Raw genomic sequence first — 20,473 nt, forward strand, 5'->3', positions numbered from 1 at the left:
ACCAGCTCTTACTATCAGGAAGCTCCTCCTAATGTTGAAGTGGAATCGCTTTTCCTACAGCTTGCATCCATTGTTCTAGTCTCTGGAGCAGCAGAAAACAAGCTTGCTCCCTCCTCTATATGACATCCCTTCAAATGTTTAAACAGGGCTATCATATCACCTCTTAACCTTCTTTTCTCCAGGTTAAACATCCCCAGCTCCCTAAGTCATTCGTCATAAGGCATGGTTTCCAGACCCTTCACCATTTTAGTCACTCTCCTTTGGACACGCTCCAGTTTCTCAATGTCCTTTTTGAATTGTGGTGCCCAGAACTGGACACAATATTCCAGGTGGGGCCTGGCCAGAGCAGAATAGAGTGGCACTATTACTTCCCTTGATCTAGACACTACTTTTATTGATGCAGCCTAAAATCACATTGGACTTGTTAGCTGCTGCATCACACTGTTGGCTCATGTTCAGCCTGTGGTCCACAAAGACTCCTAGATCCCTTTCACATGTACTGCCTTCAAGCCAGGTGTCACCCATCTTAGATCTGTGCATTTCATTTCTACAGCCCAAATATTGTACTCTACAAGATCTTTTACATGGTTGACTGCAGAATTGAATCTTGGAAGTCTTGGGTTTCTCCAGCCCATTTCACCATTCCCAGGAGTCAAAACAGTTCACAAAATATTGTTAAAACACAGAAAGCAATCTATTATTTTGTAAAGAAAATCCTATTACAGGTTGAGTCTCCCTTATCTGAAATGCTTTAGGCCCAGAGTATTTGGGATTTTGGATTTTTCTAGAGTTTAGATGACGTGTAATTTTACATAAATTTTACATAATGAAATATAGTGGAAATAGGACCCAAGTCTAAACACAAATTTCATTGCTGTTTCTTAGAGACCTTCTACATGTAGCCTGGAGGTAATTTTATGTATGACATATTTAATAATTTTAAATGATTAAGGTTGTGGATTGTTTTAATATATATTTATTTGTTCTTTTATTATTATTATTATTAATATATTTATATCCTGCCTCTCCCTGTATTGGATCGAGGCGAGTAACAAGATATCAAAGACAATAAAATCAAGTAAAAAATTATTATTATTATTATTATTATTATTATTAGCTGTTGCATAACACTGTTGGCTCATGTTTGGCCTGTAAATGTTGTTGTTATGATATTATTTATTTTATGCATGAAACTGTGTAGTTTGAGCCATCAGAAAGCTCAGGTGCCACTGTCTCAGCCACTCATGAAACAGGTATTGTTTTTAGAGTATTCCCTATTTTGAAATTCTGGATAAGGGAGACTCAAGCTGTGTAAGGACGAGATTTTACCTGTATCATAAACATGGGTTTCTCTTTGCAGAGTTACAAAGATCTACAGATCTCTGCAGGGACCTTGCCTCCTTGAGAAAGAAAAGATCCTTGACCCCCTTTGGTCCAGAGGATGAGGACGGGGGAGAGAGCAGCGTCCAGCTCCCAGGTTGCTAGACAGGGCTTTGATCCCCTGGAGGCTTCGGGCAACGGGGACCTTTGGGGGAAGACGCTCCATAGGGTCCTGGACGGGACCCACATGCAGTGGGCCAACCAAGCCCATAATTTCCGGAGGTTTTGCTACCAGGAGTCAGAGGGCCCCCGAGAGGTTTGTGGCCGGATCCGGGCCCTCTGCCTCAATTGGCTGAAGCCGGAGAAGCACACCAAGGCTCAGATTGTGGACTTGGTGGTTCTGGAGCAGTTCCTCAAAGTCCTGCCTCATGACATGGCGGGCTGGGTCAGGGGCCAGAGGCCGGAGAGCAGCGCCCAAGCGGAGGCCCTAGCGGAGCACTTCCTCCTCAAACAGGCTGAAGGAGCCCAGGTGAGCATCTGCCATCCAGCGGCATCTTTTTGGGGTGGGGGGGTGCAAGCTGCCCTCGGTGACACCTCAGAGGGAGTTGTCTTCCTTGTCCTTTGCAACGGCACCTCTCCATGGTGAGACCTGGACTCCCTTAGATTGAAGGTCCTGCCAAGGCCCTGGTCTATCTACCATATCTGGTGACAAGAAGGCCAGCTAGCTGTGACACTATGGGCCTATATAGATGAATGGCATCCAGCTGCCCCTGTACTGGCTGGATCAGTTTCTCAGTAGCCACACACAGCGGCACCGATCTGCTCCCTCTAGAGAGCAAAAAGATGCTGTCCCAAGCAGCTTCCTGGAAGCAGTGTCATATCCGCTGTGGCATGGCGTCATGACACCCCTTCCCAGCTGTACTGTATGGGGGCTGCGCCACCTGTGCATCATCATGGCACTCCCTGTGTGGATGGGCGCACACCAAAATGGTGCACAAGCGGCACAGTGAGGGCTTGGAGCATGGGGACATTCAGCCCTCACCCTGGGCACAGGCTGGTGCTTTTTGCCAGTCTGTTGAGCCTCCAAGTTACCCAAAATGCTAGGGTCCCCAGAAGACAACCAATTATTGAACTCAGTGGGGAAATTTATTTCGCTCAATAGGAAGCAGGAAGAGGGCTTTGGTAACGTAAAGCCAGGGTTTGTAGCCTATGGATGTCAGTTCCAAAATACCAAAGTGCAGAATTTGTACTGTTGGCCCTCCACATTTACAGATTTGATTATTTGCAGTTTTGATTAATATGTCCTCTCTAAGAATCTCTAGGTCCTCCAGCACAACTGCCAGAAGTTGACCAAATGTTAATCTGAACTGACCCAAGGCGGCATATAAATAAAATTATTTTAAAAATAAATAATAAAGTCTTATGTGACCATTCATGAGGAATTTTTTTAATATTATATTTATAAATCACTTGACTTTGCAAAGGCCATAATGACTTTTCCAGGATCATGGTGTTGACTTTTATGTAACTATTTTAAAAAAATACAGTCACTACTCCTTTTTCGTGGAGGATCCATTCCAAACCCCTTCAAAGGTTTTCTTCTCAGAATTCATATTTTTAAATATATTTTCAAGTTGTGGATGCTTGAATCACTGTTTAAAGGCCTCCAAAGATGGAGAGCCCACCACCCTCCAAGGCAGTTCATCTTTCACTCTCAGAGAGCATTTATGCTCCAAAAAGTCATAGAATCATAGAGATGGAAGAGACCGCACGAGCCATCCAGTCCAACCCCATTCTGCCATGCAGGAAATCCAAATCAAAGCATCCACAACAGATGGCCATCCAGCCTCTGCCTAAAGACCCCCAAGGAAGGAGACTCCACTACACTCCGAGGAAGGAGTGTGTTCCACTGTCGAACAGCCCTTATTGTCATGAAGTTCCTCCTAATGTTGAGGTGGAATCTCTTTTCCTGGAGCTTCCATCCATTGTTCCGGGTCCTAGTCTCTGGAGCAGCAGAAAACAAGCTTGCTCCCTCCTCAATATGACATCCCTTCCAATATTTAAACAGGGCTATCATATCACCTCTTAACCTTCTTTTCTCCAGGCTAAACATCCCCAGCTCCCTAAGTCGTTCCTCATAGGGCAAGGTTTCCAGACCTTTCACCATTTTAGTCGCCCTTCTCTGGACACGCTCCAGTTTCTCAATGTCCTTTTTGAATTGTGGCGCCCAGAACTGGACACAATATTCCAGGTGGGGCCAGACCAGAGCAGAATATAGTGGCACTATGACTTCCCTTGATCTAGACACTACTTCTATTGATGCAGCCTAAAATTGCATTGGCCTTGTTAGCTGCCGCATTGCACTGTTGACTCATGTTCAACTTATGGTCTACTTGGACTCCTAGAACCCTTTCACATGTACTTTCATTCAGCAATGTGTCTCCCATTCTATATCTGTGCATTTCATTTTTCTACCCTAAGTGCAGTACCTTACATTTCTGTATGTTGAATTTCATTTTGTTAGCTTTGGCCCAGCTTTCTAGTCTATTCAGGTCATTTTGAATCTTGGTCCTGTCCTCTGGAGTATTAGCTATTCCTCCTAATTTGGTGTTATCTGAAAATTTGATAAGTATGCTCCCAATTCTGTCCTCCAGGTCATTGATAAAGATGTTGAATAACACTGGGCCCAGGACAGAGCCCTCTGGGACCCCACTGGTCACTTCTCTCCAGGATGAAAAGGAGCCATTGTTGAGCACCCTTTGGGTTCAGCTGGTCAACCAGTTACAAATCCATGTGACAGTTACTTTGTCTAGCCCACATTTTACAAGCTTGTTTGCAAGAATGTAATGGGAAACCTTGTCAAAGGCCTTACTGAAATCAAGATATACTATATCCACAGCATTCCCTTCATCTACCAATCTGGTGATTTTATCAAAGAAAGAGATTAGATTTGTCTGGCATGACTTCTTTCTCTGAAACCCGTTTTGGCTTTTTGTGATGATGGCATTGCCTTTTAGATGTTCACAGACTCTCTGTTTAATGATCTGCTCCAGAATCTTTCCTGGAATTGATGTCAGACTAACTGGACGATGATTGTTGGGATCCTATTTTCCCCCCTTTTTGAAGATGGGGACGTTTGCCCTCCTCCATCTGCTGGGACTTCTCCTGTTCTCCAGGAGTTTTCAATGATTATTGCCAATGGCTCCGATATTACATTTGCCAGTTCTTTTAATACCCTTGGATGTAGTTCATCTGGTCCTGGAGACTTAAATTCATTTAGATTAACAAGGTATTCCTCTACTTTCTCTTTACTTATTCTGTGCTGAAATTCCCCTTTTCTGTCCTCTGCTCCATTATCCTCAGGTTGAGCACCCTTTGCCTTTTCTGAGAAGTCTTCCTAATGTTTATGTGTAATCTCCTTTTTGTAAGGATTTACTCAGCATGGCAACTGGGATCCCAGAAAGAGAGACGGATCCGGCAAACCGCACACAGCAACCAGCGTTCAGCGGGGTTGTGCAAGAGGAGGACCTAGGTAAGCATTTCTACAGCTTCTTCCCACCTGGTCTCGTTCTCTCAAATACTCTGAAATCTCTCTTGAGCCCGTGGGAAAAGGAGACTCTCTGCAACCTTTCAAAATTTTAGTATGAGGGACAATCCCACAACTGTGCAAATAACGCTTTATATTTGAGGTCTTAACCTCATTCTGAATGGCATCTGCAGAAGTGGGTTAAATCCACAAAAGCTGATGCAAAATTAAAACTGGTGAATGTGATGTCTCTTTATTCTACACCACTAAGTTTAACTGAGGGCAGCACCATGGGCCTTTTATGCCACCGCTACCACCAGCTTATGTGATGTGCCACTCTAAAAAGACAGACCTTTTTAAGACTCTGTTTCAAAAGGCCTTACAATGGTAACGTGGAGGTATTTAAAATAAAGGCAAGCTTTTAATTAAAATAAAAACTGAACTTTATTAAAACAGTTGCTTTAAACAGGCGTTCCTTGAATAGATAGCAGATAACATTGATTCAGGCACTTGTGTGTTTTTTGTTTTGTTTTCTTTTGTTTCATTTAGTTACAGATTTAGTTAGCTTCTCCACACTCTCTCCTGTAATTTAACGCACTTATATCCAGGACCCTCACACTGTCCTTATCTTTAGGTTTGTTTCCTAAACCTATACTAGCCACCAAGGCTAAATATCCCTCAGGATATGACCCCACAGTAAGGCACCTTCCTATAATTTAAAGTAAGATTAAACTAATATTTTATGAACATAAAAAAGGCTAGTATGTATTTTTTTATAAATATGTATGTATAGTGTGTGTGTGTGTGTGTGTGTGTGTGTGTGTACGCACACACATACTAGTATAAGTCTTTATAAGAGTATAAATTCCATCCATCCACCCATCAATCAGTTGCTAATTTCCATCGCTTCGGGCTTCATATTATCCCAGAACAACATTCAATTCTGGCTGAAAGTAATGTGGAGGAAGATTGATTTTCCTCCAGGAGTAAAACGAAATGAAACACTTTCCCGCTTTCTTTGTCTTTCTCACAGATGAAGTTGTGAAAGTTGAAGTTGAAGACAGTGAAATAACCATGGAGATTCCTTCTCAGCTGCCTCCTCTTTGTGGTGGAATCGACACTCTGGATGTCAAGTCAGATCAGGTAAAAGGGCAGAACCGTCAGGGAGATAAGTTGAACACGAGTTAACTGTGTGATGCGGTAGCTAAAAAGGCCAATGCAATTTTAGACTGCATCAATAGAACTTTAGTGTCTAGATCAAGGGACATAATAGTGCCACTCTATTCTGCTCTGGTCAGGCCCCACCTGGAATATTGTGTCCAGTTCTGGGCACCACAATTCAAAAAAGATGCTGAGAAACTGGAGTGTGTCCAGAGGAGGGCGACTAAAATGGTGAAGGGTCTGGAAACCATGAAGCCCTATGAAGAAAGACTCAGGGAGTTGGAGATGTTTAGCCTGGAGAAGAGAAGGTTAAGGGGGGATATGGTAACCCTGTTTAAATACTTGAAGGGATGTCATATTGAGGAGGCAGCAAGCTTGTTTTCTGCTGCTGCAGAGACTAAGACACAATGGAGCAGTGGATGCAAGTTACAGGGAAAGAAATTCCAGCTCAACATTAGGAGGAACTTCCTGACAGTAAGGGCTGTTCAATTATGAAAAACATTCCCTCCGAGTGTAGTGGAGTCTCCTTTTGTGGAGATCTTTAAGGAGAGATCTGGTTGTGTATTTCTGCATGGCAGGGGGTTGGACTAGCTGGCCCTTGGGTTCTATTCCAACTCTATGATTCTACGCAAGGGCTGAAGTCCGACTGCAGATCATCTTGGTCCTGAGGAGCCTTTGCTTTGCTTCAGTCAAGGCTCTACACAACCAAACCCACACCACAGAAGGCTTCTAACTGAATAGGGTACCAAAGCTCAAAAACAGGTGTATAATGCAATTAAACTACAGTTGTCCCTCTGAATCCATGGATTCCTTATCTGTGGATTCAACCATCCACGACTTAAAAATACTAAATATATACATTCTGAAAAGGAAACCTTGATTTTGACATTTTATATAAGGGACACGATTTTACTACCCATTCTATTTAATGAGACTTGAGCATCCATGGATTTTGATCGTGGAAACAAGTTCCAAGAGCCCCACTGTATGTATGTATACATACAGTGTATACATACATATGTTTGTATACACATACAGTCAGCCCTCCTTATCCATGGATTTTTTATCCATGGATTCAAGCACCCATGGCTTGAAAATATTCAAAGGAAGCATAAATTCCAAATAGCAAACCTTGATTTCCCATTTTATATAAAGGATACCGTTTTGCTGTGCCATTATATTTAATGGGACTTGAGCATCCACAGATTTTGTTGTCCACGGGGGATCTTGGAACTAAACTTCAGTGGATAACAAGGGCTCACTGTATAATAAAAAAACTTATATAACACATTTGGTCCAATGTGTATCAACAAGTAACTGAAGTTTAGGGAGGGAAACTGTATTATATACAGAAATAAACTGAGTACAGTGGGACCTTGCTATCCCCAAATTAGGAACAATGAGACTTGTGGTCCCGTTTATTATTATTATTATTATTATTATTATTATTATTCACAGTGGGGTCCGGAATGGACCACCTATGAATGCAAAGGTCAGACTGTTGTATACAGAAGAGAAAACTTCCCAATTGTTGAAAATCAATTATGATCAAACAGCAGTTCACAACTGTAAAAATTGTTAGCAGCAGAACCAAATGTTGGCTGACAGCAGGACAGAATATCCCTGGGTAGTTTTCTTTTCCGTTTCACCAAAAGATAAACTCTTCAACTGTAACATCATCTATATGAACAACAAGATAAAGCTAGTAGCAAGCAAGCAGCAGTCAAAATTCTATCATAAGACATCTTTGCGCAATTTTTAATATATTTTTATTTCATGTATATACAAAAATTATTACAAAAGCAAAAGTTCACTTTTTTGCATTGCTTTTTCCAGTCACAAGTCATCTGTGCCTAATTAATTTCCAAAGCAATCTTCCCACTCCATAAAAGATTATCACCTTTAGCAAATGTTATCTTTTATTACATGTAATCACCTCCTGTTCTGTTCTTATTTTATGTTTGTACATAGAAGTGTATCTTTCCATAGTGGCATGAACATTAAATTATGATTGTAAATAATCACAAAACAAGCTGAATATACAGTCAGCCCTCCACTTTCATGGGGATTAGGGGCAGAGGACCCCTGCAAAAGTGGAAAAACAGCAAATAACCGTGCCCCCCCCCCACCTCCCATCCCATGGAAGGGGTCAGAGAAGCACCCATGTGCCTCCCATCCCATGCCTCAGCCAGCTGGTCCCAACTGACTGAGACATGGGAGGGGAGGGAGAAGGCCCTGCATGCACCCTTCCTGGCTGTTCCCTCCCTCCTTAGGTTCCCCTGCCCCAAGGAGAAAAGCCTGGGAGGGAGGGAGGGAGGGAGGAGTAGGGGAGCACATGCACACACAGCACGACACTGGCAAATAATCAAATTTTGCAAGTGTCAAAACTGCAAAAGTGGAGAGACCACTATACACACACACACACACACACACACTGCAGCAGTAGAACAAACAAAAGAATGGGATAGAAGTTTCCCCATTGTTCTGGGTCCTGTTTTCTGGAGCAGCAGAAAAAAAGATTTCTCCATCAATATGACACCCCTTCACATATTTACACAGAGCTACCATATCACCTCTTGACCTCCTCTTGTGAAGGCTGGCCACAGCCAGCTCCCTAAGTCTCTTCTCATAGAGCTTTATGGTTTCCAATCCACCATTTTGCTTGCCCTCCTTTGGACACGCTCCAGTTTCTTCTTCGTGGTCTCTGCGAATCATACAAATGGGTTTCACTGCGCCTGCGCAGTGCTGCTCGGAACCTACTGGAATCACTGGGCAGAGTTTTACTCTGCAACATATTGAAACTTTTTGGCGGTAACTCCGCCCACCCGTTATAAGGCCCCTGCCTTCCCGCTCTTTTCCCCAGTTCCTTTTTTCCGCCGCGCTAGCTGCTTCAGAGGAACCTTCGCTTGCTTTGCTTGCTTGGAATCACTTTCGTTTTTGACCTCGGACTGTATCTTGACCATTCTTTGTCTCCCGCCCCTGGTAACTTCGGATCTTCGGACTGTTGACCTCGTTTTCGGATCTCCCATCGACTTGGCGACTTTGAAATGCCTGCGGCTTTCAAGAAGTGCGACATTTGCAAGGGCAAGATGCCCGTTCAGGACCCGCACTCCACCTGCCTGCTTTGCCTTGGTCCAAGCCACGATCCCAAGGCCTGCGCACTCTGCAGATCCCTCTCTTCCCAGGCCCGGAAAAACCGTGAGTCCCGGCTTACTTCGGCGATTGCCCTGGGGAAATTGCAAGAAAGGGGTCCGCGGTCTTCTTCTGTCCCGCCTCTGCCGCCCCCCGCTTCATCTTCTCGGGCAAGTGTCTCCAGCGTGGGATCGGGGAGAGCCGCCGTCCCCAGCGTGGTGTGCGTCCCGGCCGGGACTCCTTCCACCACCTCCGATGTGGCCCGTGGCTCCAAACCGCCCAGTGCCACCGACAAACCCTCCAAGCGCCCCCATAAGCCATCGGGGACTGAGGGTACCGAACGGGCCTCCAAGCCAAAGGAGGGATCGGAGTGCCCCCGTTCCAAGGAGGCTCCCAAACCGGAGGTCCATCTTGCCTCGCCTTCGTCCTCCAAGGCATCCAAGGGATCACGGCATGCAATGCCTAGCGACCATACCGAACCGGTGCAAGGAACAAGGTCCCCGAGGCCTTCGTCATCGACACCGACTGCTGTCCTCCTGGACCTCCCGGACAACCCTTTCTTCCCATCGGAGGAGACTCCCAAGCCTGGGAAGAAGAGGCACCATGACAAGGCTGACCGTGATCCGGCCCCTAAGAAGGCCAAGCCCTCCAAGGACCGGCCCACCACCGACCCGCCGAGGGCAAAGGACAAGGAGCGCTCCCACTCCAGACAGGCCCGCGCCTCCGCCTTGCCAGCTCCATACCAGGAGCCGACGCCGGTAGATCAGGGGACCCCAGTTACATCCCTGCCTCCCCCGGCCTTGGACTTCATCCACGGGACGGATGACGCCCCTCGCTCTCCTGATCATCGGTCTCCTTCCCATCCGGCGACCGATGATGAAGGTCACTCGGCCCACATACAGGGGATCCCGGACCTCTTCTACGACGTGCAGTCGCGCCGCTACTACATGTCGGTGCCGGAGGACAGAGCCCTGAGGGAGTTCACCAGACTGAACCCCCACCCCGTAGACCGAGCCGACCCGGCCAGATCGGTTCCCACCGTGTCGGTCTACGAGAGGGCATCATCGCCGCCCCGTAGACGCGAGAGGTCGCCGTCTCCACTCCGTACTCGTGAGAGGTCGCCGTCCTCAACCCGCAGACGCTCCCGATCGTCAGTGGACTTTGTCCACCCGAGATCCCAGGTCAGGGTGACGGACCCCCTCTCCTCCGACCTGGATTCTGAGGACGAATGGCTGCCACCTTCGGAGGCACCCTCGGACGAGGATGTCCTCTCGGGTTCGGCCTCCCCTCAGAGGATGCACAACCCAGGGCCGTCTTCGCCGTCGGACGACGTCAGGGCCTTCACAGAGCACGTGGTCAGGATGTCACGGGCCCTCGACATCGAGCTCGCAGCCGCGGAGGACGACGCAGAGGACCCGGTCGAGCGTAGGGTGCATGGACGTGTCCCCACTCCGCCATGCCTTCCTCTCCTCCCCTCTCTCCAGACCATCGTAAAAAGGTCCTGGGATGCTCCGGCCGCCCTATCGGCACCCTCCCGCAAGGTCCAATCCCTCTATAGGGTCGCCCCGGCGAGTTGCTCCTGGTTGGCAGAACACCCCAGACCAAACTCGGCCATTGTGGAGGGGGCCCAGCACAGCTTCGTTCCGAAGCAGGCTACTTCCCCTGTCGACAAAGAGGCAAAGAAGATCGATGGACTGGCAAAAAAGGCTTATTCGGCTTCGGCTCTTGGGGTCAAGGCCGCCAACTACACCGCCTGCATGGGGGCCTACATTCAAACCCTCATGGAACGGATCTCTCCCATGGTTCCGGACGTCCCAGATGACATCCAGAGGCAGCTGGTGGAGATCAGAGACGAGGCGCACTCCATCGGAAGCTGGCTAATCACCACTTCCAGGAACATGGCGGACTGCTCCGGGAGGTCCATGTCAGCTGCCATGGCTCTTCGGCGCCACGCATGGCTCAGGGCCTCTGACCTCAACCCGACGGTTAGAGCGGCTATTGAGGACATGCCGCTCGACGGGACCGGCCTCTTCCACGCCGAGACCAACGACCGCCTGAACCGCAAGTTCAGGATGAAGGCGGCGGCGAAGAAGCACGGCATGTCCTCAGCACCGGCTTCTCCGTTCCGGAAGCGACAGCGCCCGTGGCAGCCGCAAGGTCAGTCACAAGGGATCTTCTCCCGGGACCGACAGCCCCAGCACCAAGGCTCTCAGAGACAGCGCTTCCCTTCGCAGTCTTCCTCCTCCTCTGGCCGTCGCACCTTCCCGCCTCGGTACCGCAAGTCCCGCCGGCAGGATACCGACCAGGGGAAGAAGAGAGCCTGAAAGGACGCAGCGCGCTTCGTCTCCCCTTCACCCCTCTTCTTTTTGGACATCTTGAGGCCCTATGTTAACGCCTGGGCTTCTATAACATCGGACTCGTGGGTTCTTAACATCGTCCGTAGGGGTTATGCCCTCGAGTTCCAAGAGCTCCCTCCAACTGGAGCCTTCATGTCCACTCCCCCCTCGGACACCCTTCTCGACGAAGTGCGCACCTTGCTTTGTAAGGGGGCAATCTCCCCTTTACCGCCCGACCAACATCCTCGGGCCTTTTTCTCCAGGTACTTCACCGTACCTAAAGCTGATGGGGGCGTTAGGCCCATCCTGGACTTGAGACAAGTGAACTTGTTTTTGAACTACCGTCGCTTCCGAATGGTAACCTTGGCCTCCATTCTGCCTCTCCTCCACCAGGGCCTGTGGTTCGCGACTGTCGACCTGAAGGACGCCTATTTCCACATCGGGATCCGAGAATCCCACCGGAGATTCCTCGCCTTCGCTGTCGGCTCCGACTCGTACCACTACAACGTGCTCCCGTTCGGCTTGGCCACGGCCCCACGAGTCTTCACGAAGTGCATGGCGCCGGTGGTGGCATACCTTCATCAGAAGGGCTTCATGGTTTTTCCCTACCTGGACGACTGGCTGTTTGCAGCCGAATCCCAGGAAGAGCTGCACGAGGCAGTCTCATTCGCCTTGCACCTCTTCGACTCCCTTGGGCTGGTTGTCAACAGGGAAAAGTCCCACTTCACGCTGACCAGACAGGTCAAGTTCATCGGGGCCATCCTCGACTCCGACAACTGCCTAGCCTTCCTTCCTCCGGACCGGTTTCAGGCCCTGGCTACATCCCTCAGGCCGTGCATCTCACACAGAAGGATAAGAGCCAGAGACGTCCAAGTCGCCCTGGGCCACATGGCATCGACGACATTCGTCACCCCCTGGGCAAGACTGCGTCTTCGTCCTCTCCAATCCTGGTTCCTCTCCGTCTTCTCTCCGTTAACGGACCCACCTTCAAAGTGGCTCACGGTACCCAGACCTATAGCCGCTTCCCTCAGATGGTGGCTAGACGGCTCCAACGTCTGCACCGGGATGCCTTTCCATCAGCCTCAGTCACAGCTGACGCTGACAACCGATGCATCCCTGGAGGGATGGGGCGCCCACCTGCTCGACCTTGTCGTCAAGGACAGGTGGTCCGCACAAGACAAGCTCCTCCACATCAACGCTTTGGAGATGCTCGCAGTGGAGAAGGCTTTGAGGGCATTCGAGTTTGCTGTCTCAGGAAGAGTGGTCCTCCTGAGGACGGACAACACCACCGTAATGTACTACATCAACAAGCAAGGTGGTACCAAGTCCAGGACCCTGCTCGACCTCACGCTCCGCATCTGGAACTGGTGCATCCAAAGACGTGTCCTCCTCCAGGCGATTCACCTTCCCGGAGAGGACAACGAGCTGGCAGACCGCCTCAGCAGATCTCCATCGGTGTGCCACGAGTGGAGGCTCCATCCCGAGACGGTCAGCGACCTCTTCGATCGGTGGGGAACCCCCCGGATCGACCTCTTCGCGACCAGCTGGAACAGCCACTGTCCCCAGTTCTGCTCCAGGAAGCGATTCGACGGATCCCTTGGAGACGCATTCGCTTTCCTCTGGACGGGGGAGCTCCTCTACGCCTTCCCTCCGTTCCCTCTCATCGTCAGGGTGGTGTCCAAAATGACAACGGACCGCTCGCAGGCGATCCTGATCACCCCGTGGTGGCCGAGACAACCATGGTTCGCATCCCTTCTCCACCTCTCCGGGAGATGCTTCCTCCGTCTCAACCCGCGTCCGGACCTGCTCTCGATCCAGGACGGACGAATTCTCCACCCGGACATCGAGAGCCTGCCGCTGGTGGCCTGGAAGATCCGGCCCTGACCGCCTTGCCGGAATCGGTTAGGACGGTGATCCTGGCTGCCAGAAAACCTTCCACCCAGCGTTCTTATGCCCTGAAATGGAGGAGATTTTGCCTCTTCCTTGACCAGAAGGGCTTGTCTCCTGCACAGGTTTCCACTCCAGTGGTGCTAGAGTTTTTGATGGCGCTTTTGGACGGAGGGCTGTCCCTCACATCCATCAAAGGCTACCTTTCTGCCATTTGTGCAAAATATCAGTTCGGGGGGAGGGTGTCTTTCTTTAAGGATCCCTTGGTGAAGGGCTTTCTGAGGGGTTGTGCCAACCTATATCCTCCTGTGTCGGTACCAACACCGGCTTGGAGTTTGGAGTCGGTACTGTCCGCTCTCCAATCCAAGCCCTTTGAACCCATGGCCTCAGCGGACTTGAGACTGTTGACTTGGAAAACCGCTTTCCTTGTGGCCATCACCTCTGCCCGCCGTGCGGGCGAACTCTGTGCCTTACGGAGGGACGAACCATTCCTGAGGTTCCACAAGGACAAGGTGGTCCTCCGTATGGACATCACCTTCTTGCCAAAGGTGGTGTCTGCTTTCCACATGTGCCAGGACATTGTGTTGCCCACTCTAGCATCCGATCCGACGTCGGATGAGGAGCGACGCCTGCACTCCCTTGATGTCAGGAGGGCGCTGGCGTTTTACCTGGACAGAACTGCTGCCTCCAGCCGGTCCGAGAGACTCTTTCAATGCTACTCGGAACCGAAGAAGGGGTTGCCCGTGTCTACGCAGAGGTTCTCCAAATGGGTGGCCAGTACCATCCACCTCTGCTATGAACTGCTGGGCAAACCTCTCCCTGGCAGGGTTCGGTCACATTCCACAAGAGCTGTGGCGGCATCCTCAGCATTCCTGTCTGGGATTCCTTTGGAGGATGTCTGTAAGGCTGCTGTCTGGTCCCAACCCCTTACCTTTATTAAGCATTACAGGTTGGACACCAGGGCCATCCGAGACGCAGCTTTCGGGAGGGCTGTGTTGGTCTCAGGGTTGCATTGATTGCACTACTGATGTATTTGTGTTATACAGTTTACACTGTTTATACTGTTGAATGTTGATTTGCACAACTCCTATGGGATCGGTCTTGCATGACCTCTGCTCCCTTCTCAGGTTTAGCAAAGTTGTTGCTATTTTATCTATGCATGAACAAAAAGACTGACTCTTTATGGTTCAGGATGTTTATTTGTAATAAATATACCTTTGGTTTACCATAGCTTTGGTCTCAGGACACTCCCTCCGCCGCATACCTAAGCTTGTCAGTCTAAACCCATTTGTATGATTCGCAGAGACCACGAAGAAGAAGGACAGGTTGCTTACCTGTAACAGTATTTCTTCGAGTGGTCATCTGCGAATACATACAAATCCCACCCGTCCGTCCCCTCAGTGTCCTGCTCTCATTGGCTCTCTTCCTTCGCCTGCTTGGCGGAAAAATTGCGGAACTGGGGAAAAGAGCGGGAAGGCAGGGGCCTTATAACGGGTGGGCGGAGTTACCGCCAAAAAGTTTCAATATGTTGCAGAGTAAAACTCTGCCCAGTGATTCCAGTAGGTTCCGAGCAGCACTGCGCAGGCGCAGTGAAACCCATTTGTATGTATTCGCAGATGACCACTCGAAGAAATACTGTTACAGGTAAGCAACCTGTCCTTCTCAAAGTCCTTTTTGAATTGTGGTGCCCAGAACTGGACACAGTATTCCAGGTGGGGCCTGACCAAAGCAGAATAGAGTGGTACTACAGTTGGCCCTCCACATTCATGGGGGTTAGGGGCAGAAGAGCCCCTGCAAATGTGGAAAAACTGCAAATAACCCACCCCTAACTGGAAGCCAGTTAAAGGCACAGGAAGGCAGGGGGAAGAGGCACAAGTGCATGCCTGCTCCTCTTCTTCCCCTGTGGCTTGGGACAGCAGGGGAAGAGGAGGAGCAGGCGCCCATTCTTCTTGACTGCTCCTTCCCTCCTGGGGCAAAGCCTGAGCGGGGAGGAGTAGTAGTAGTAGGAGGAGGAGTGGCTATTCAGGCTTAACATTGGCGAATAATCAAAACTGAATGAAGTCTATGAATGCCAAGGCCCATCTGTATTGCTTCCCTTGATCTAGACACTATACAGTACCTCTACAAGCACTGTAGATCCCTTTCACATGTACTATTGTTAAGCCAGGTGTCCCCATCTTATATCAATGCATCTAATTTTTTTTCCTAAATGCAATACCTTCCATTTCTCTGTGTTAAAGTTCATTTGGTTAGTTTTGGCCTAGTTTTCTAATCTATTAAGGATATTTTGAATTTTGATCCTCTCCTCTGAGGTGTTAGCTACTCCTCCTAACTGGATGAAGAAATCTTCAGGAGAACCTCTTTAGTCATCATATTTGAAGTACAGGCCTTTGCTGTCTCTTTGGATTATTAGATTTACACTGAGCAGAAGCTCTCCTTTGTCTTCATTCAGAGTCCAGGGACTATAGATGTGGAGTCGGTGGCTTCCACAGAGGAGTGGATTTTGGTGGATCCAAAACAGAAGGCTTTGCTCAAGGACGTCATGGAGAGGAGTGATGGTAAGAGTGCCTTTTCCTCTTGGCTGTGCCATCCTTCATTTGACCTTCATGAGGTCCAGCGGAGAGAGAGGAAAACCTCAAGTAGTTGTCTGAATCCCTGAGGTTTTGTTATTATCTGAAGTACTGGAGGTGAATTCTCTTTCTTTTTTTGTACTGTTCAAAAAGGGACCCCAGAGTCCAGTTCTGACCTGGTCTGGGTGAAGGAAGAAGAGGATCAATTTGCAAAGAGCTCAGAGGAAGGAGAGGAGGAAGAGGAAGATCAGTTCACCAAGAGCTCTGAGGAAGAGGAGGAAGAGAAATCAAAAGGTACGGGAGATTAGGCTGACTTTCCGTTCAGATGTGATCAAGGTATAGAAGTGATATGGTATACTGTTCAACTAAGAGGTTGGATGTGAAGTCAAAGGCTTTCATGGCTGGCATCCATAGTTTTTGGTGGGTTTTTGGGCTATGTGGCCATGTTGCAGAAGAGTCTCTTCCTGATGTTTTGCCAGCAACTGTGGCTGGCATCTTCAGAGAATGTTTTTCTGAAGATGCCAGCCACAGATGCTGGCGAAACACCAGGAATAAACTCTTCTAGAACATGGCCACATAGCCCAAAAAACCCACCAAAATCTATAAGAGATTGGAGTTAGAATGTCACAATCCCATTAGGCTTCCTTGAGCTAGTTACACTCTCTCAGCCCCAGAGGAAGGACATCTGGCACAGACATGACAAAACATGGGGCTGCCAGTTTGAAAACTCAAGAGGGCTCTTATCCCTTTAATGGTTGTGTAGAAGAGAGAATAACCATGAAAAGGACAGGCACCCTCTCTGATTTTCACTGCCGCAACCCCAAGCTATGCATTCCCTCTGGAGAAATTTCTTTTGGGAAATGGTTACCATTTGACATATCTGTCAGAAAAACAACCAAGGAATAACTACAGTCAGCCCTCCATGATTTGACATTTTGACTTTTGCAGATTTGATTAATATGTTCTCTTTAGGAATTGCTAGGTCCTCCAGGGAAATTCTCTTGGAGGTTGACCATAGAAATTCTCTGGGAAGGAAATTGACCATAGAGTTGTGCTAGAGGACCTAGATACTCCTAGTGAAAACACTTCTCTAGGCATTTGTAGGTCGTCCAGCATGAATCTGTGGTCAAATTCTAGCAGATGTTGGCCATAGAGTTCTGCTGGAGGACCTAGAAATTCCTAGAGAGATGTTCTCTCAGGTTAAAAAAGTGGCCTTTTTTATTATTTGTCGTTTTCCCACTTTCATGGGGGTCCTAACCCCAGCGAATGTGGAGGGCCTACTGCAGAAGGGTTTTATCAATTGGGAAGGAAGGACTTTCTCTAAAATCAGGGACAAGTATTTATAGAAAACCATATATTAGGCTGTATGTCCCCCCCATGTATGTCAGCAGCCATAACAACACTAAAGAACGTACTCTGTGTCTTCTAGAGGCCATGAGGAGTAAATTTTGCCATTTCGGTGGGAGGGGGCGTCTGGTTTTTGGGCTGTAAGACTTTCTCCAAAGCAGTAAGTGATTCTTTGTCACTTCTTGTTTTGGGGGGAAACCCTCTTGGGCATAAACTGGTAGAGGGCTCCAAAAATAAAACAGAATTGTTTGCTTCGCAGTTTTAAGACTCTGTCTTCCCACCGCATAGGGAAATCCGAAAGAGCTGCTATCACATTACTATACTGACCCGTAAATAAGTCAAACTGGGATATTGGGGTCCATTTTGGGGCGTAACTTTTAGACATAGATGAGTATAGACTCTGTTCTTCCTGATAAAGCCTCTTTTTTATTCCTTCAGTCGGTGGAACTCAGAAAAGTGAAATGAATGAAAAGCAAACTGAGACAAAACCAAAGCAGGGAAGGAAATCCGTTGGTGCTGAAGGAGCTGCCTTCCATGAAATCCCATTACTAGGAGAAGGTCATGAAAAAAGTAAGAAGCTGATTCACGATAAAAAGAAGCAGTCTTCTGAGCAAGGAAGTAGCTTCATTCAGCAGCTGTACCTTACCGATGGTGGGCAGATCCAAACAGGAAAGAAAACACACAAATGCTTGGAATGTGGAAAGAGCTTCAGGAGCAGCTCAGGTCTTAGTTTACACCAAAGAATTCACACTGGGATGAAACCATATCAGTGCTCAGAATGTGGAAAGACCTTCACTCAGAGCATGAACCTCAAAGCACACCAAAGAACCCACACAGGAGAGAGACCCTTTGAATGCTCAGAATGTGGGAAGGCTTTTGCTCAAAGCATGAACCTTAAAACACACATAAGAACCCATACAGGGGAGAAACCCTTTGATTGCTCAGAATGTGGAAGAGCTTTTGCTCAGAGCATGAACCTTAAAACACACATAAGAACCCACACAGGGGAGAAACCCTTTGAATGCTCAGTATGTGGAAGGGCCTTTGCTCAAAGCATGAACCTTAAAACACACATAAGAACCCACACAGGGGAGAAACCCTTTGATTGCTCAGAATGTGGAAGGGCCTTTGCTCAGAGCATGAGTCTTAAAACACACCAAAGAACCCATACAGGGGAGAAACCCTTTGAATGCTCAGAATGTGGAAGGGCCTTTGCTCAGAGCATGAACCTTAAAACACACCAAAGAATCCATACAGGGGAGAAACCCTTTGAATGCTCAGAATGTGGAAAAGCCTTCACTCAGAGCATGAGTCTTAAAACACACCAAAGAACCCATACAGGGGAGAAACCCTTTGAATGCTCAGAATGTGGAAAAGCCTTTGCTCAGAGGAGGAACGTTAAAAGACACCAAAGATGTCACACACAGAAGGAAACCCATGAGTGTCCAGATTGTGGGAAGCATTTCACCCAAAGCATGACTCTGAAGCTGCATCAACGGATTCACATGGGAGCAGGTCATGGTTCAGACCTGAAGCTGCATCAAGGAGTATTGGAGAAGCCATAGAAATACTTGGAATAATACAAAATGAGTGTTGCTGATAGTCTAACGTTACACAGAAAAGACTGTACATACTCTTATAATTGTTTAACTTCACAAGTTGTTTAATTTTTTAAAATATCACTTTTCTGTGTTATTGATGCTTTAATGTAGTCCTTAATCTGCATTACTTTTTAACATAAGGTGTAAGCCTCCTTGTGTCCCATTACTGGGAACAAAGTGACATATCAACGAATAAAAGAAATGTATTTGTATAATTCATTTTTAAACTGTGTTGTATTAGTTTTATCTTTGCATTACTCATTCCTTCCATTAGGTAAATAACGTCATTTTTAAATTGTGCCTTTTTGGCAGGGCTGCCTTCTTTTTTATTCTTTTTTATGTATACTGATGACACTCTATAAATAAATAAATGAAAAGTAGTAGTTGTTATTGTTGTAATTATTAGTAGTACAGTGGACCTTCCACATTTGCTGAGGTTAGGGGCACAAGACTTCTGTGAATGTGGAAGATTTGCAAATAAAAAAGCCCCACTATTTTTATACCTGATAACACGGCTCTAGTCATTTGTAGGTCCTCCAGTGCAACTCTGTTGTGAACATCAGCCAGAGGTTGACCATAGAATTGCACTGGAAGACCTAGAAATTCCTAGAGAAGTGTTCTCTTTAGAAATGATTTCTGCAGAGGTTGCCCACAGAGTTGAGATGGAGGACCTAGAGATTCCTACAGAGAACATACTAATCAAATCCTTGAATAATCATATCTGGAAAATTTCTGCTGCTCCAGAGAACAGGATCCGAAACAATGGATGCAAACTGCAGGAAAAGAGATTCCAGCTCAACATTAGGAGGAACTTCCTGAGAGTAAGGGCCGTTCGACAGTGGAACACACTCCTTTCTCGGAGTGTAGTGGAGTCTCCTTCCTTGGAGGTCTTTAAGCAGTTCAGTTCAGTTCATCTTTATTACGGTCATAGATGAGCACTTGAAGCAGAAGCTGGATGGCCATCTGTGTGAATGCTCCCCTTCAGACAATAAAGCAGGTCCACGACTTAAACAGGAAAGTTTATTGACAGCAAAGCAAACATCACAGTCAGGTCCTGAGGTCCTTTGAGGGATCTAGCGTAACAAATCACTCTGGGGCATTTAAAGTGTATTTTCACAATCCCTCCTCCCAGGTCCATGGGTCAATTCTGCTGGTTGGTTTGATGCAGATCTTATTCCCAAAACATAGATGGCAATGGTTATATGTCCACAACACTCCATGGTACACTTGGGAGGTTACATAGTCCCCACATTCCTTTGACACCATAACCTTGGAGCTGATAAGCCTGGCTCCATTCACACGCTGTATTTTCCCACCTTATATCCCTGCTGTGAGTCAGTATACAGCCTCATTCACTTTACCATGTTATCCATTCCCTAATCATATAGATTCATAAATATCAATATATTATTTCAGGCACATTTGGCTATTTTCAGCATATCCAATATGTGGTCTCACCAGACATTTTATAAGGCGCAGTTATTTCAGGTTCAATATCATATACATGGTTGCTCTCCTCTTGGCTTAACAGTAATCAAAATAATGTATTTCTCAACTCAATAACAATGAAACAAATCAATACTGTCTTTAATA

General features: G+C 47.4%; 2 protein-coding genes across 2 annotated transcripts; both read left to right on the forward strand.

Moving 5' to 3' along the window:
- Positions 1-425: 425 nt before the first annotated feature.
- Positions 426-5,891, forward strand: LOC149320290 (zinc finger protein 444-like). The gene is made up of 5 exons (XM_089499391.1): positions 426-909; positions 1,361-1,849; positions 4,750-4,852; positions 5,481-5,542; positions 5,880-5,891. The coding sequence occupies exons 2-5, from the start codon at positions 1,442-1,444 to the stop codon at positions 5,889-5,891; spliced, it is 585 nt and encodes a 194-aa protein (XP_089355517.1). The 5' UTR covers positions 426-909; positions 1,361-1,441.
- On the forward strand, positions 5,884-19,225 carry LOC149320291 (uncharacterized). Its single transcript, XM_089501548.1, has 4 exons — positions 5,884-5,989; positions 15,815-15,920; positions 16,086-16,226; positions 17,718-19,225. Exons 1-4 carry the CDS (start codon positions 5,921-5,923, stop codon positions 18,842-18,844), a joined length of 1,443 nt encoding a protein of 480 aa, XP_089357674.1. The 5' UTR covers positions 5,884-5,920; the 3' UTR covers positions 18,845-19,225.
- Positions 19,226-20,473: the final 1,248 nt, after the last annotated feature.

The sequence above is a fragment of the Sceloporus occidentalis genome, unplaced genomic scaffold (genome assembly GCF_023333645.1).
Source record: "Sceloporus occidentalis isolate IW3139 unplaced genomic scaffold, rSceOcc1.0.p SCAF_1, whole genome shotgun sequence".
NCBI lineage: Eukaryota > Metazoa > Chordata > Lepidosauria > Squamata > Phrynosomatidae > Sceloporus > Sceloporus occidentalis.

Coding starts and splice junctions, on each gene's coding strand:
- LOC149320291 (XM_089501548.1), top strand. CDS start 5,921: ATGGAGATTCCTTCTCAGCTGCCTCCTCTTTGTGGTGGAATCGACACT. Junction 5,990..15,814: donor TGGATGTCAAGTCAGATCAG/GTAAAAGGGCAG, acceptor GTCTTCATTCAG/AGTCCAGGGACTATAGATGT. Junction 16,227..17,717: donor GGAGGAAGAGAAATCAAAAG/GTACGGGAGATT, acceptor TTATTCCTTCAG/TCGGTGGAACTCAGAAAAGT.
- LOC149320290 (XM_089499391.1), top strand. CDS start 1,442: ATGAGGACGGGGGAGAGAGCAGCGTCCAGCTCCCAGGTTGCTAGACAG. Junction 1,850..4,749: donor AACAGGCTGAAGGAGCCCAG/GTGAGCATCTGC, acceptor CCTTTTTGTAAG/GATTTACTCAGCATGGCAAC. Junction 4,853..5,480: donor TGTGCAAGAGGAGGACCTAG/GTAAGCATTTCT, acceptor CCTTATCTTTAG/GTTTGTTTCCTAAACCTATA.